Source organism: Arachis ipaensis, chromosome B6 (genome assembly GCF_059453495.1).
Source record: "Arachis ipaensis isolate K30076 ecotype BB chromosome B6, ASM5945349v1, whole genome shotgun sequence".
Classification (NCBI taxonomy): domain Eukaryota; kingdom Viridiplantae; phylum Streptophyta; class Magnoliopsida; order Fabales; family Fabaceae; genus Arachis; species Arachis ipaensis.
The window spans coordinates 11,444,283-11,458,562 of NC_142441.1; the positions used below are offsets into that span (position 1 = coordinate 11,444,283).

At 31.2% G+C, this 14,280-nt stretch overlaps 1 protein-coding gene across 1 annotated transcript; it reads left to right on the forward strand.

Annotated features, from left to right (window-relative positions):
- The first annotated feature begins 7,322 nt into the window (after positions 1-7,322).
- On the forward strand, positions 7,323-11,007 carry LOC148554618 (uncharacterized). Its single transcript, XM_088491772.1, has 2 exons — positions 7,323-7,725; positions 10,637-11,007. Exons 1-2 carry the CDS (start codon positions 7,365-7,367, stop codon positions 10,879-10,881), a joined length of 606 nt encoding a protein of 201 aa, XP_088347898.1. The 5' UTR covers positions 7,323-7,364; the 3' UTR covers positions 10,882-11,007.
- Positions 11,008-14,280: the final 3,273 nt, after the last annotated feature.

Consider the following 14,280-nt stretch of genomic DNA (forward strand, 5'->3'; position numbering starts at 1 on the left):
TCCCTAATGTTTCAAAATTGACTCAATGTTGTCCTGTTGTTAGAAATCTGTTAACGGAATTGACGGCAGAACAAAATTGAGACGATTTTGAAACGTTAGGGACTTAAATAGGACAAACACGTTGGAGACAAAAACGATACATAGAAATAAATTTTAATTTTATCCTTCAATAATTATTAATTTTTTATGGTGCATTGTTATTCAATTATTTTTTAATCACATCTAAGTAAATTATACTTAATCCCATTAATTTTATTCTAAATAAATTTATTTTTTTATAATTTTACTCTTAAAAATTTTTACCATCATCAAATATTTGTAGAATGACTAGTACATAAACTTGTGGGGAAAAAATGATACATATACAATAAAGTAATGTGATTCTAGTCATTTTATAAATATTTCATGATGAGTAAAAATCTTTAAGAGTAAAATTATAAAAAAAATAAATTTATTTAGAATCAAAGTAATGTGATTAAGTGTAATTTATTTAAATGTGATTAAAAATAATTGAATAACTATGTACCGTAAAAGATTGATAATAGTGAAGGATAAAATTAAAATTTATTTCTATGTATCATTTTTGTCCCCAACGTTTTTGTCCTATTTAAATTCCTAACGTTTCAAAATCGTCTCAATTTTGTCCCGCCGTCAATTCCGTTAACAGATTCCTAACGGCAGGACAACATTGAGTCAATTTTAAAACGTTAGTGACTTAAATATGTCGATTCAAATGTTAGGGACAACTTTGAGACTTACTCCAAACGTTGGAGACAAAAACAATACATTACTCTACTTTAAATTTTAAATTTGAATATTTACCCATTTTGGTCCTCAAAGAATTTTGGACTAGACACTTTAGCCCCCAACTAAAATTAATTACTCGATTGGTCCCTAACAATTAATTCCGTCAGTCACTTAGGTCTTTGGCTCCGTCAACTCTAAGGAAAGACAAAATAGTCCCTGACAACTCTAACAGGGGACAAAATGATCCTTAACAACTCTAATAGGAGACAAAATGATCTCTAACCCCTTTGTTCTAAAGTGACACTGCTCTTTCTCAGTTTTCATCATATCTTGCATAACCGTAACATTTATACTCTCATTCTTTACTTTCACAGTCTTTTTTTCCATCTTTTCCTTCCTCTTCTTCAACTCCAAGATCAGGCCATTGTGTAACTGCCACGCATGTCGCACCTACCTCAACATGTCATGGACGACACACTTCCTAAATTTTTGTGACTGATACACCCACCTCCTCCGCACCTCACCCACTAGAAGCATCCACTTCCACGTCCTCAATAACAGCATCACCTCCAACCCCGATAATGTCCACCACATCTTCAAGACCAAATTCCACAACTACCCCAAGGGTACACCTTTCTCCACTTTTCAGCAAGTAATATAGATTGTTGGACATTAAGGAATCATGAGAAGATATTCTCCTTCGACATCATATGCAAAATCTCATTTGAAATGGACCTCGAGTGCTTCATTCCTTCTTTCTTGCCGGAGTCCAAGTTGATAGACTGCTTCGACCTCGCATCCAAACTATCAGTACAACGAGCAATGTTGTCGTTGCTGCTCGTATGAAAACTGAAGCGATTACTGAACATTGGTTCGGAGAAGAAGTTGAAGGAAGCAATTGAAATGGTGGACAATGTGGTCATGGAGATGATAGGGCAGAGGAGGAGGGAGATGACGACGATGACGGATCTTAACAAATCAGACTTGATGTCTATATTCATGAGATCCACTGAAGACGACAAGTACTTGAGAAACATAGTCATTAGTTTCCTGAGTATGAATTAGTTGAGAACAAGTTGAGGATTTTTCTTCTTGTAAACATTGAAGTTGCAGAGTGTGCATTATATAGCTTGAAGTTATAGTGTTAGATTGTTAGTGTTATGCAAAATATGATGGAAATTGAGAGATAACAGTATCGTTTCCGAACATAGGAGGTCAGAAAACAATTTTATTCCCTGTTAGAATTGTCAGAGACTATTTTGTCCTCCGTTAGAGTTGACGGAACAAAAAATCTAAGTGACTGACAAAATTAATTATTAGAGACTAATCAAATAATTAATTTTAATTAGAGTCTAAAGTGTTCGGTCCAAATTTTTTTAAAAATCAAAATAAATAAATATTCTTTAATTTTTTAAAAATAAAAATATAATTTTATAATTAAAATAGCTAATGTTAACTAGTCAAAAATTAATACATATTTTTATTTTTTAGATATTTCAAACAATTGATTTTACTTTAATAATTTTCACATTAGTTTACATTTTTCAATTGCAGCGTCAGTATCAAATCAGCGGGTAGAAGGCACGAGGGTAATGGACTAATGGTCCCTCCCTGGGGAGTTTCTATATCGCATTGTCCACTGATTGAGGATTTGAGTGCTGTTTCTTTTCAACTCAATTTCTAACACAAAATGTTATAAATACATCAAAATTAATTATTATATATTTATGTATAAATATATATTTTTTAATTTATTTTTAAAAGTAAGTAATTATCTTTTATTATAAAAGATTCTGACACTAATAAACTAACAAAACTGACTATGACTAATTTAAATAAATATTGTATCCATAAATAGTTATATTCATTTGACAATTTTAATGAAACGTTAATATATGAATAGTTCCGTTAATTTTTAATTCAACGTGACTATTGGTTAGTAATGTCATTCAAACATTTCTTTCTCTTCGAAGACTCTGGTTCTTCTGCTAATCTTTTTCTTCTCATTGAAAACTCTAAACGTCAATTTGTAAAGATGAAACTAGACAAATTTAAAAAGAAGCCATAGATAATTTTAAAGAAAAAATGCCAAGCGTCCAATGATAAGTTCACCAGCATCGAATGTGAGTTTGAGTGTAGCTGGACACTCACTTGCAAAGAGAAAAAAGGAAAAAAAAGTTATTGGCGGTGCTTTTGCTGTTGAAAAAATATATATTTTATTTCCTACATTAAAAAAAAGCTAACAAAATATTTTAAAAAAATGGTTTAAAAATGTTAGGAGTACTATAAAAATTTGTAATGTTATAATAACTTAGGTAAATACATGTATGTACTCAAATTTTAAATAAAATACTCTACATAGTCAATAATAATTTAGAAATGAAAGAAAATATTTTATTCCATACAAAATAATTAAAAAATATATTTTATTCTATACAAAATAATTTTAAAAAATGGCTTAAAAGATGTTATGAGTACTATAAAAGTTTGTAATATTCTAGTGATTTAGGTAAATACATGATAATTTTTTAATAAAATTATTTAAATTATATGGTGAGATATTACATGATTCGAATTACGTATAGGGAAGTTCGAATTACTCTGATTCAAATTATATGGTAAGCAATTCAAATTCTATACAATACTCTTCTGCCCATTCTTGATAGCTCATGAATATTTTTTAATAAATTTATTTAAATTATACCACAAAAAAATATTTTATTCTATGCAAAATAATTTAAAAAATGGCTTAAAAGATGTTAGAAGTACTATAAAAATTTGTAATGTCCTAATGACTTAGGGCATTAAAGAAATACTCCACATAGTCACTAATAATTTAGAAATTAAAGAAAAAATATTTTTATCATATATTTACCTAAATCACTAGAATATTACAAACTTTTATAGTACTCATAACATCTTTTAAGCCATTTTTTAAAATTATTTTGTATAGAATAAAATATATTTTTTAATTATTTTGTATGGAATAAAATATTTTCTTTCATTTCTAAATTATTATTGACTATGTAGAGTATTTTATTTAAAATTTGAGTACATGCATGTATTTACCTAAGTTATTATAACATTACAAATTTTTATAGTACTCCTAACATTTTTTAAGCCATTTTTTTAAATTGTTTTGCATAGGATAAAATATTTTTTGTAGTATAATTTAAAAAAATTTATTAAAAAAATTTATTAAAAAATATTCATGAACTATTAAAAATGGACGGAAAAGTATTGTATGGAATTCGAATTGATAGCTCATTAATATTTTAAAGAAGTCTCGTAATTAAATATTTTGTTAGCTTTTTTTTAACGTATGAAATAAAAATATATCTTTTTTAATTTTTAAATTATTAATTTTTTTAATAAATTTTTTAATAATTTTTTTTAATAAATTATTAATTTTTTCTCGAATTATGGTTGGTTTAATTCGATCCATCCTGGTTCGAATTACGTTGTCAGCTTTCTCTCTCTATAATTCGAACCACCTTGGTTCGAATTATATGCACTTGAAGTTCGAACCATCTTGATTCGATTTATTAACAACAGTCAACATGTAATTCGAACTGCACTGGTTCGAATTACTAACAAATGCAGTTCGAACCACGTTGGTTCGATTTATATTAATATACGTTCTGGCGCATTACTGAAACCATTTTCAGTTTGGCTTATATACGTAAATTCTAGATGACATTGGCTTATAATGGTTTTTTGCCCTATTTTAAATATTAATTATTAATTATATAATAAAAACGTACAATAATATATTATTTTAATTTTATACTCACTTATATTTAAATTAATTATATTTTTTGATATTCATAATTATTAATATAAATATAATTAAATATATATAAATAAAAAATATCAATATTTTTATTAATTATAATATAATTATTTTTTATAATTATATGATATTTATTAATATTATTTTTCAATAAATACATATAGTATATAACAATATAATAAATATAAACTAATTAGTTAGTTATTAAAATAAAAAATATTTATTTTAATATAAAAATAAAATTAAAAAAATATTATGAAAAATACTAGAATTTTATATACTAATTTAATAATAACCAGATTATAACTTATTGATTATAATTTGTTGAAACTTGATTATTTTTAAAATATTAGTGAATATATATATATATATATATATATTTAAAAATTTTAATTTTAGATTTTGGACTATTTTATATTTTTTATTTACGTGGAACTGATTCTGCCAGTTTAATAAGTAACTCATCGGTTAAACCAATAACTCAGTAAAATAGTAGCTTGATTAGTTCGATTATCGATTCAGTTCTGACAGCTATGAATATAATCATTCATGGGCACAATGTTTATTTAAATTATTCATAGTCAATTTTGCAGCGTCTAAATTTTTCATGGTCAGAAATGACTATTTACTCTTATTTTTAATGTATATTTTATACTTCAATATATATTTTTATATTAGTAACTAGGTGTACATGTCGCAAATTATTTTTAATATTGGGGTGAAAATGGTGTTTTTTAGGATTATGAATAATAAGGGTGTTATTCTCAAATGTGGAACATTTTTATTTAAAATGTGAAAATCGGGCCCTCCGATTTGTTTGGGAATAAAAATCAGACCATCTGATTTATAAAAAACAAAAAGTCGGACCCTCCGATTTGTAAATTTTTTTTAAAAAAAATCATAACAAACAAATAGTCCGATTTGATATTTAAAAAATTTTAAAATCAAGTTACAAAGTAATTGGTAGGTCCGATTACTGATTCCCATATCAAAATAAAACACATGCACACACCAACAGAATTGAATTGCACACATTTATCTTCCATAATAAAAATTTTTAGCCTGTACATGTAGCATGATTATTTCAGCACACTATATATTAGAGTAAAATATATTTTTTATTCTTAATATTTAAGATTTCTTTTAAAATATCACTAAATTTTGTCTTTAATTTTTAATTTTTTTAAATTATTTCTAAATATTAACTCTATATAAAATATTAAAGACAAAATAAAAATTTTTTAAAAATAATATTTAATACAAATAAAAAATATTAAAAATAAAATTAAATGAAACGAAAATAGTCCTCATTTTTTAGCCACTAACACAATACACACGTAAAAATGGTAAAAGCAAGGAAATACTGGCTGAAGATCATGTTAAGGCCTTTGCGTCTCATATTGTGTCGTGCAAAGATATGCTGCTATCAACACCAGGTATCATGGTGAACGAAGACAATCTTTCCATGGAGGATGTAGAGGACGATTCATCGGTTCTGGAGAATTGTTGGTATCATGAGGAGGAAGAAGTTCTCAAAGGCGATAAACCCTTTGATCCATGTCCTAAAATTTCAGTCTCTAAGAAAGAGTTTGATGAATGGTGCAAACCCTGTCATACGGCTCTTATTGTCAAAGTTCTTGGCAAAAGAGTTGGGTTTACGGTTCTTAGAACAACGTCTCAATAGAGATTGGGTGAAAAAAATGTAAGATTAATGTTATTGATATGGATCGTGACTATTTTTTTGTTCATTTTTCAGATGAGGAAGACTACTCTCACGCGCTTTTTGGTGGACCATGGATGATTGCGGGACATTATTTAATCGTTCAGAGGTGGAGACCCTTCTTCCTTGAATCGGAAAATGAGGTTAAGAAGATTGCCACTTGGATAAGGATTCCTAATCTACCCATTGAGTTGTATAATCATAAATTCCTTTGGAGGGTTGGTTCTGTTATTGATAGCCTGCTAAAAATTGACTATGCAACCTCCATTCACTCTCGGGGTAGGTTTGCTAGAATTTGCGTGGAGATTGATCTGTCGAAAAAATTGGTGCCCAGGATATCGGTGCTTGGCAGCATGTTGAATATTGAATACGAAGGCCTTCATTTGATATGTTTTAATTGTGGCAAGTATGGACACAAATCGGAGCTGTGCAATAAGGCGCAGAATGGTGATGAATTCCAAATGGAGAATATTCTGGCCAGTGAACCAGAGGGAGAAGCAACTAATCAGTCATCACCAACGGATAATTCCAATAATCACGCCAACCAAGGAGCGCCTATATCCCAGCAAACAATTCCTAATAATCATGATCCTCCTGAATTCGGACCGTGGATGATAGTAAAACGGCATTATAGAAGGAAATAAGAGAGATTTGCACAAAAAATAAAGTTAATCATAATGGATATGATACCCAACCAAATAAGGAAGAAAATATTGTAGATGTTGATCATGATGTGGGCAGCGGGTCAAGATTCAATGTTCTCTTTGAAAACAATCCCGAAAATACTCTGCCCATTACAGAAGATATAAGGAGTAATAATATAGATAGTGAATTGATGAGCAATGGGCCAATTGAACCCAAAAATCAAAGGAGTAATATAGATAGTGATTTGATGAATGATGGGCCAAATAAATTCCAAGCCCAATTAGAGAAGAGCTTAGTACAGAACCAACCAAAAACTAATGTCTCTCCTTCCATCCAAAAAAGAACCATTAGAAGTAGGGCTGGAAAAAACCCATAGGGAGAAAAAAATCCTCTCTACACAAGGCTGGACCTATTTTGGCTTGAAAGAATTTCAAGCCTAAATTAAAGAATGTTAAGAAAATGATGGAGAAGATCCCTACCTCTTTCGTAAACACGCTGCCCACCACCCAGAACATCAAATCAAATTCAAGAAGTCCTGAACCGGAAGCCTTGGAAGCTGCCATGTTAGGCAATCTTCGAGCTATGCAAAAAAATCAGAAGAAATCATTTGAAACTACAAAGATGGCAAAGGCTATTTTTGAAGATCATGTGGTGAAGAATCAATTTCTTGTCTCTACCTCCAATCAAATCGTGAAAATGGTGGCCACAAAAATGGTTCAAGGAGGAAAGGACCCTCGAAATAAACCATCGGATGATCAATTTGGGGAGCCAAGTGACCAAAGCATTGCAAAAGATCATGTGTCTTGTGATCACGTTGAAGGTGATGTGGTAGTTTTGACCACAGTTTGAAGTGGAAGAAAATTGGTTTTCTACACTAATTGGAGATCTGAAGAGAGAGTATGATGCAAGTTTTCTTATTCTACTTAAAATTCATATAAGTGGTAATAGGGGAGAGGTTGTTAGAGAAAGGATGGGTTATGATGGTTGTTTTATTGAAGAAGCAAGAGGACAGTTAGGGGGTATATGGTGTTTATAGGATTATGATAGCTGGAAAGTAGAAGTTATCCATCACAATACTCAATTTGTACATATGAAGCTTACTGGAAGTCACTCTGTACCTTGGATTCTTACTACAGTTTACAGAAGTCCTCAAAGGATTACTCGGCATGCTTTTTGGGACTCCATTCGGTCCCTGAGGGATGACATTAATCTGCCATGGTGTCTTATTAGGGATTTCAATGCCATTCTTCATAGTCATGAAAGGAAGGGAGGATCCCCTAACCAAAGGCATGGAGCTTGTAATGAGTTCCAATCTGTTGTGTCCGACTGTAGTTTGTTAGATTTGGGGTTCACCGGCTGGCCTTATACCTGGAAGAGGGGTAACTTAGTGGAAAGAATAGACAGAGCTTTATGCAACTTGGATTGGCAATTGATGTTTCCTGAAGCCAAGATCAGACATCTTCCGATGATGAAATCGGATCACTCCTTTCTCTGTCTCCAACTTTACACGGCTTCGGCTCCCAACAGAAGGAGAAGACCGTTCAGGTTTATGGCAGCTTGGTTAACGCATTCTGACTTTGACAATATGCTTAATAATAATTGGAACTTTAGAGATTCTTGGAATAATTGTGTGGAAGATTTCAAAACCGTCCTGAATGATTGGAACCGAAACATCTTTGAAAACATTCAGTTCAGAAAAAATAGGATCTTCCGAAGGCTTCAGGGGATTGTGACGAGCTTAAGCCAGAACAGTAATTGTTTCTTAGAAAATTTGTAATTTGACCTATGGAAAGACTATGAGGAGATTCTAACTCAGAAATAAATTCTTTGGTTCCAGAAATCTAGGAGCAATTGGATTAATTTTGGGGATCGAAACACCAAGTACTTCCACGGTACCACCATGGCTAGAAGAAGAAGAAACAATATTGAGTCTCTCGAAGATGATAATGGGAGTTAGGTCACTGATAGAAGCAGTTTAGAGGTTATGGCGACTTCTTTTTATGCTAAATTGTTTTTAGATGATCTACCTGATATCCTTTTTGTCCTTAATCGAGCTTTTTCCCCCCTTTAAGTGTTGAGAATCTGACTGTTGTTAGTGGTAATGTTACTTCCACTGAGATTAAAGAGTCTATCTTTAGCATGGGTAGTTTAAAGGCTCATGGAAAAGATGGTATACAAGTTGTGTTCTATCAAAATAAGTGGAAAAAAGTTGGTAATGACCTATGCAAATTAGTGAAAGATATTCTTGAGAATCCACAGAATGTCAAAGAAATCAATGAAATTCTTATTACCTTTATTTCAAAAGTGGAGCCAGTTACACGTCTAAAGCAAATGCGTCCTATTAGCCTGTGCAATGTATCTTACAATGTTATTGCTAAGATCCTTGCGCACAGGCTTCGGAAAGTCATGGAGAAACTTGTCAAACTGATTCAGAGCAGTTTTGTTCTGGGGAGACATACTTCAAACAATATCATTATTACTCAAAAGGTTATTCACTCTATGAGAAGCAAGAAAGGGAAAAAGGGTTGGATGGCCATTAAGATTGATTTGGAAAAAGCCTATGATAGGCTCAAATGGTCTTTTGTTAAAGATATCCTAGCAGATATTGGTTTTTCCTCTACTTTCATTAATTTGATTTGCACTTGTATCTCTACGGTAAGGATGAGGGTTCTATAGAATGGGAATGTTCTTGATGAGTTCACTCCCTCAAGAAAAATTTGTCAAGGAGATCTGTTATCCCCTTATATCTTTGTTCTCTGTATGGAGCGCTTGTCCCAACTCATTAGTGCTACTGTTGAACATGGGCATTAGAAGCCGATTAAGCTCAGCAGAAAGGGGCCCGACTTGTCTCACCTATGTTTTGCTGATGATCTGATTTTGTTTGCTGAGGTTGATATGGATTAAGCGGGAGTTTGTAACAGAGTTCTTGAAGCATTCTATAATAGCTCTGGGCAAAAAGTGAGCAACGAGAAGACTTGGGTCTTTTTCTCAAATGATGTGGGAAATAAGTCAAAAGTGAGATTAGTGAAGCCTTGAATTTCTCCAAGACTGATGATCTCGGTAAATACCTTGGGGTGCCTCTCATTCACTCTAAAGTAACCAAGGAGACTTTCAACAACATCATCAACAAGCTAAATATGAGATTGAATAGTTGGAAAGCATCTTCCCTCTCTTTGGCCGGAAGAACCACTTTGGTGAGATCTGTCCTTTCTTCTATTCCTAGTTATACTATGCAAACTACAATTTTACCTTCATCTACTTGTAATTTGATTGATCTAAATGCAGAAATTTTTTTTAGGGAGACACTGAACAATAAAAAAAGATTCATCTGTTAAGTTGGAAGAAAATTAGTGAACTTAAAGGTTCAGTGAGTCTTGGTATTCAGCACGCAAAAAACCTTAATCATGCCTTTATGATGAAAGTTGGATGGGGCTGGTGGAAAAAAAAAGACAATCTTTGGGCTAGAGTGCTGCGCTCAAAATATAAGTTTGGGAATGATATCCTCCTCAATGTCAACAGAAAGAGCAGTGCATCAAACCTTTGGAAGGGGATTTGTTCTGCTTGGAGTGATGTCAAACGGAACACAACATGACGTATAGGCAATGGATCAGAAATAAATTTTTGGGATTACAACTGGGTTCCAAAATTAGGCCGGCTCGACCAATATGCAACGCAGGTAATAAATACTAATGTGTCAAACGTGTCTCTAAATGAATTCCTTTTTGTTTCAGGTGGATGGGATGAAGAAAAATTGAAGGAATGGCTGCCAGAGGAAGCTGTTGGTCGTATCTTTGCTATTACGCCTCCCTCGCCATGGAAAGGAAGCGACTGTATAGCTTGGGAGCCCTCCTCAGATGGCACCTTCAGTTTGAAGACAGCCTACAACTCTTTCAAGGAGGATCCATCGCTGCCAGACCAAGTATTCAAGTTGGCTTGGAATTGGAGAGGGTCGAAAAGGATTTGTGCCTTTCTTTGACTAGTTGTCAATAATGCTATTCTCACCAACGCAGAAAGAAGAAGGAGACATTTAACTACAAACTCAAGTTGCCCAAGATGCCATTGGAATGAAGAGACCATTATATACGTTCTTCCTGACTGTCCTTATGCTAATTTGGTTTGGAAATCTTTATTTTCTAATGATGATGATAGAGACTTCTTCAGGTTAGATCATCGTGATTGGCTTATAAGTAACTTGAAGAAGAAATAGACTTGGCAATGCTTATTTAGAGTTGCTATTTCCTCAATTTGGTTTTATAGGAACAAACTAGTGTTTGAGGGAGTAATAACCCACCCAACCAAAGCTATGATGGCCATTAAAGCCTGTGCGGCTGAGACTCTCAATGCTACAAGAAGAGAGATTGTGCCAAGAAGACCGAATTTCATTGCTAATGGCTTGATTAAATGGTATCCTCCTCCTAAAAATGTCACTAAAATTAATGTAGATGGTTCCTTCTTCTCCTGGAACAACATTGCAGCCTGTGGTGGAATTTTCAGGGATTATTTGGACAGATTTATCAAAGGTTTCTCTTTCAATTCGGGAAGTTGTTCGATCACTCATGCTGAGTTGTGGGGCATCATTAAAGGGATACAAATTGCAATCATCAATGACCTCCATGATGTTATTATTGAAACTGATTCTCAGGTGGCTTTCAATTTCGTTAAAGATGGTGTTCATTCTTTACACCCTTGTGCACCTCTAATAAAAGACATAAGAATTCTTGCCAATCGCATCCAGCACATCAACTGGTCTCACACACTTCGTGAAGCAAACTCTCTGGATGATCTCCTAGCAAAAAAAGGACAAGAGCTCCCCTTTAACTTGCATATCTATGATGTCCCGCCCTTAGATATTTGTTATGCTTTGAGTTTGGATTGTTTTAGAACTTTTAGACTTAGAGGATCCTAGTTGTTTTGTTCTTTTGCCTTTTTTTTTTTTTGGGTCTTTAACCCCATTTTTCATAAAAAAAAAAAACACAATACACACGTTATCTTCCTATCTTATTCTTATGTGCTTGCTCACCACCATTAGTAAGTAATTTATTATACTTGTTATGATTAATATAATTTCTAAGATTATCTTTGCTAATTAAATGGTCTTTGTTAAGTAACCCACTAATTTAAAAATCATCTCTATGATTTTTTATAATCTCTTTAGGTTCGAGATTAGTAAAAATTTGAAAGCCAATAATAGATAAAATGAAAAAAAAGTTCAGTTTATGAAAATTAAGATGCTCGATAAAATTGGTAAATTGGTGCTTATTAAATCAGTGTTGAATAATTTGTTGATATATTACTTGAATTTGTATAAAATGTTAAAGACTGTTGTAGAGAAATTGATTTCCTTACAAAGAAGATTTCTGTGAAGCAAAGAGGACGGTAGAAATGGTATGGCATTGGCTAGATGAGAAGTGGTGCAAGCTCCAAAAAAATAGGTGGTTTGGGGGTTGGGAATGCGGTGATTCATAACACAATACTCTTGTTTAAGTGGTGGTAGTATTTTTCGAAGGAGGAATGTCCGTTATGGAAGAAAATGGTATGCTTTTGTAATAATCTGAACACAAATGAGATGCTATCCAATCAGATACTACCGACTAGAGGCAGTCTGTAGAAGGATATCTGTCACCTACAAATTAAAGAGCAACAAATTAAAGATAAGATTATTTTTGGCTTATTTATGGAGGTAGGTGATGAAAAAAGAATCGATTCTGGAAGGATATGTGACTACAATGTGGATCATTAAAAACTCAATTTTTGAGACTCTTCTCAGTTTCAAACAAAAAAAGATCTATTATAGGGGGAGTGTGGGTTTTAGGATGGGTTAGAGTGGATTTAGAACTTCTAATGAAGGAGAGAGTTATATCAATGGGAATTAGAACCAGTGAATCAACTGCATGTTATGTTAGGGCCTGTTAAACTAGCATATGGTAGAGAGGATAAAATTGTGTAAAAATTTGATAAAGAATGTGTGTATTCTACTAACTCTTTTATGTATGTGTTGCAGACAGAGACGCTCTCGGAAGATGTAACAAGTTATAACTTTACTAAAACTGTTTGGAAGGGTCTAGTTCCACCAAGAGTGGAGTTGTTTGTTTGTCTAAAACGAGCACAACCATTATGTGCTTATTGGATGCGCCACATTTATATAGACCATTAGATTTGATTAGATGAAAATCAAAGGCTAATATGAAAGAAGAGCATTGATGGACTCTAATAAATACAGAATATCCTAGTACATAAATAAATATTTTAAATGACAATACTTTAATACACAATACTTTAAATGGTAACAGAATCTTTTATTCTTAATTAAATAATTAAATTTAAAACATATAAATACAAAAATATGAATATTATTTATTCAATAAGATTAATTATTATGTAAAAAAATTTTATGATATTAAAAAATTTTATTAAAATAAAATTTTAAACTGTAACATAAAAATATAAAATAATTAAAATTTTATTTTATATTACTTGACAAATAATTAGATTATTATATTCAAAATTTATTAATTAACTAATTTTGTTAAAGATATTATTATATAAAATAATTTTTCATCAAAATATTTTGAAAATATAATTTATTTAAAATATTATATATAATACATAAAAATATTAATATTTTTTATTTTTTTAATTTTTTTAGAAAAACGGAATAAAAATAATATAATTCTAAATATATGCCTATCACATTATATATTTACTTATATTAGTAAGACCTAAACTAATCAAACTTACATAATTAAAAATATAAAACATATAAATATAAAAAATAAATATTTTTTATTTATTAAAATTATCATTTAAAGTTTCATATATATAATGTTTAAAATTATATATTTATAATAAGATCATTTTTTATTTTTATTATTTTTATTATTTTCAAGTATTTTTTTATTGTTTTAGTTAAATTTTTTATTCTCTAACTCGACCAAATTTATATATATAGGTGAATTCTACCCAACCCCCTCTAAAACAACATGTAAATTAGTCTCTATGACGTGACATATTTTAATTAGATGTTTAATTTTAATTTGAGTTAATTTAACTTAATGAGAGTTAATATCTTAACTAAAGTAGGACCATTTTATAATTAAATATTTTTTTTAAAATGATTAATTATTTAATTTTTGTAAATATTAAAAAGTGCATTTATATTCTTTTACCAAATCATTATTACCTAAATTCGTTCCATCCTTCTATTAAAAAACACCTTCTCTGTTGACTGAAGTATATTTTCTCTCTTCCACTGTTCCTTCATCAGTCATCACTCAAAGCGCGTTGAAGGCACACTGTAACTCGAAGCAGGACGGAGAGTAAAGATGCAAGTATCATTTGAATATCTGATGCAACAGATCTTGTGTACAATCCAATG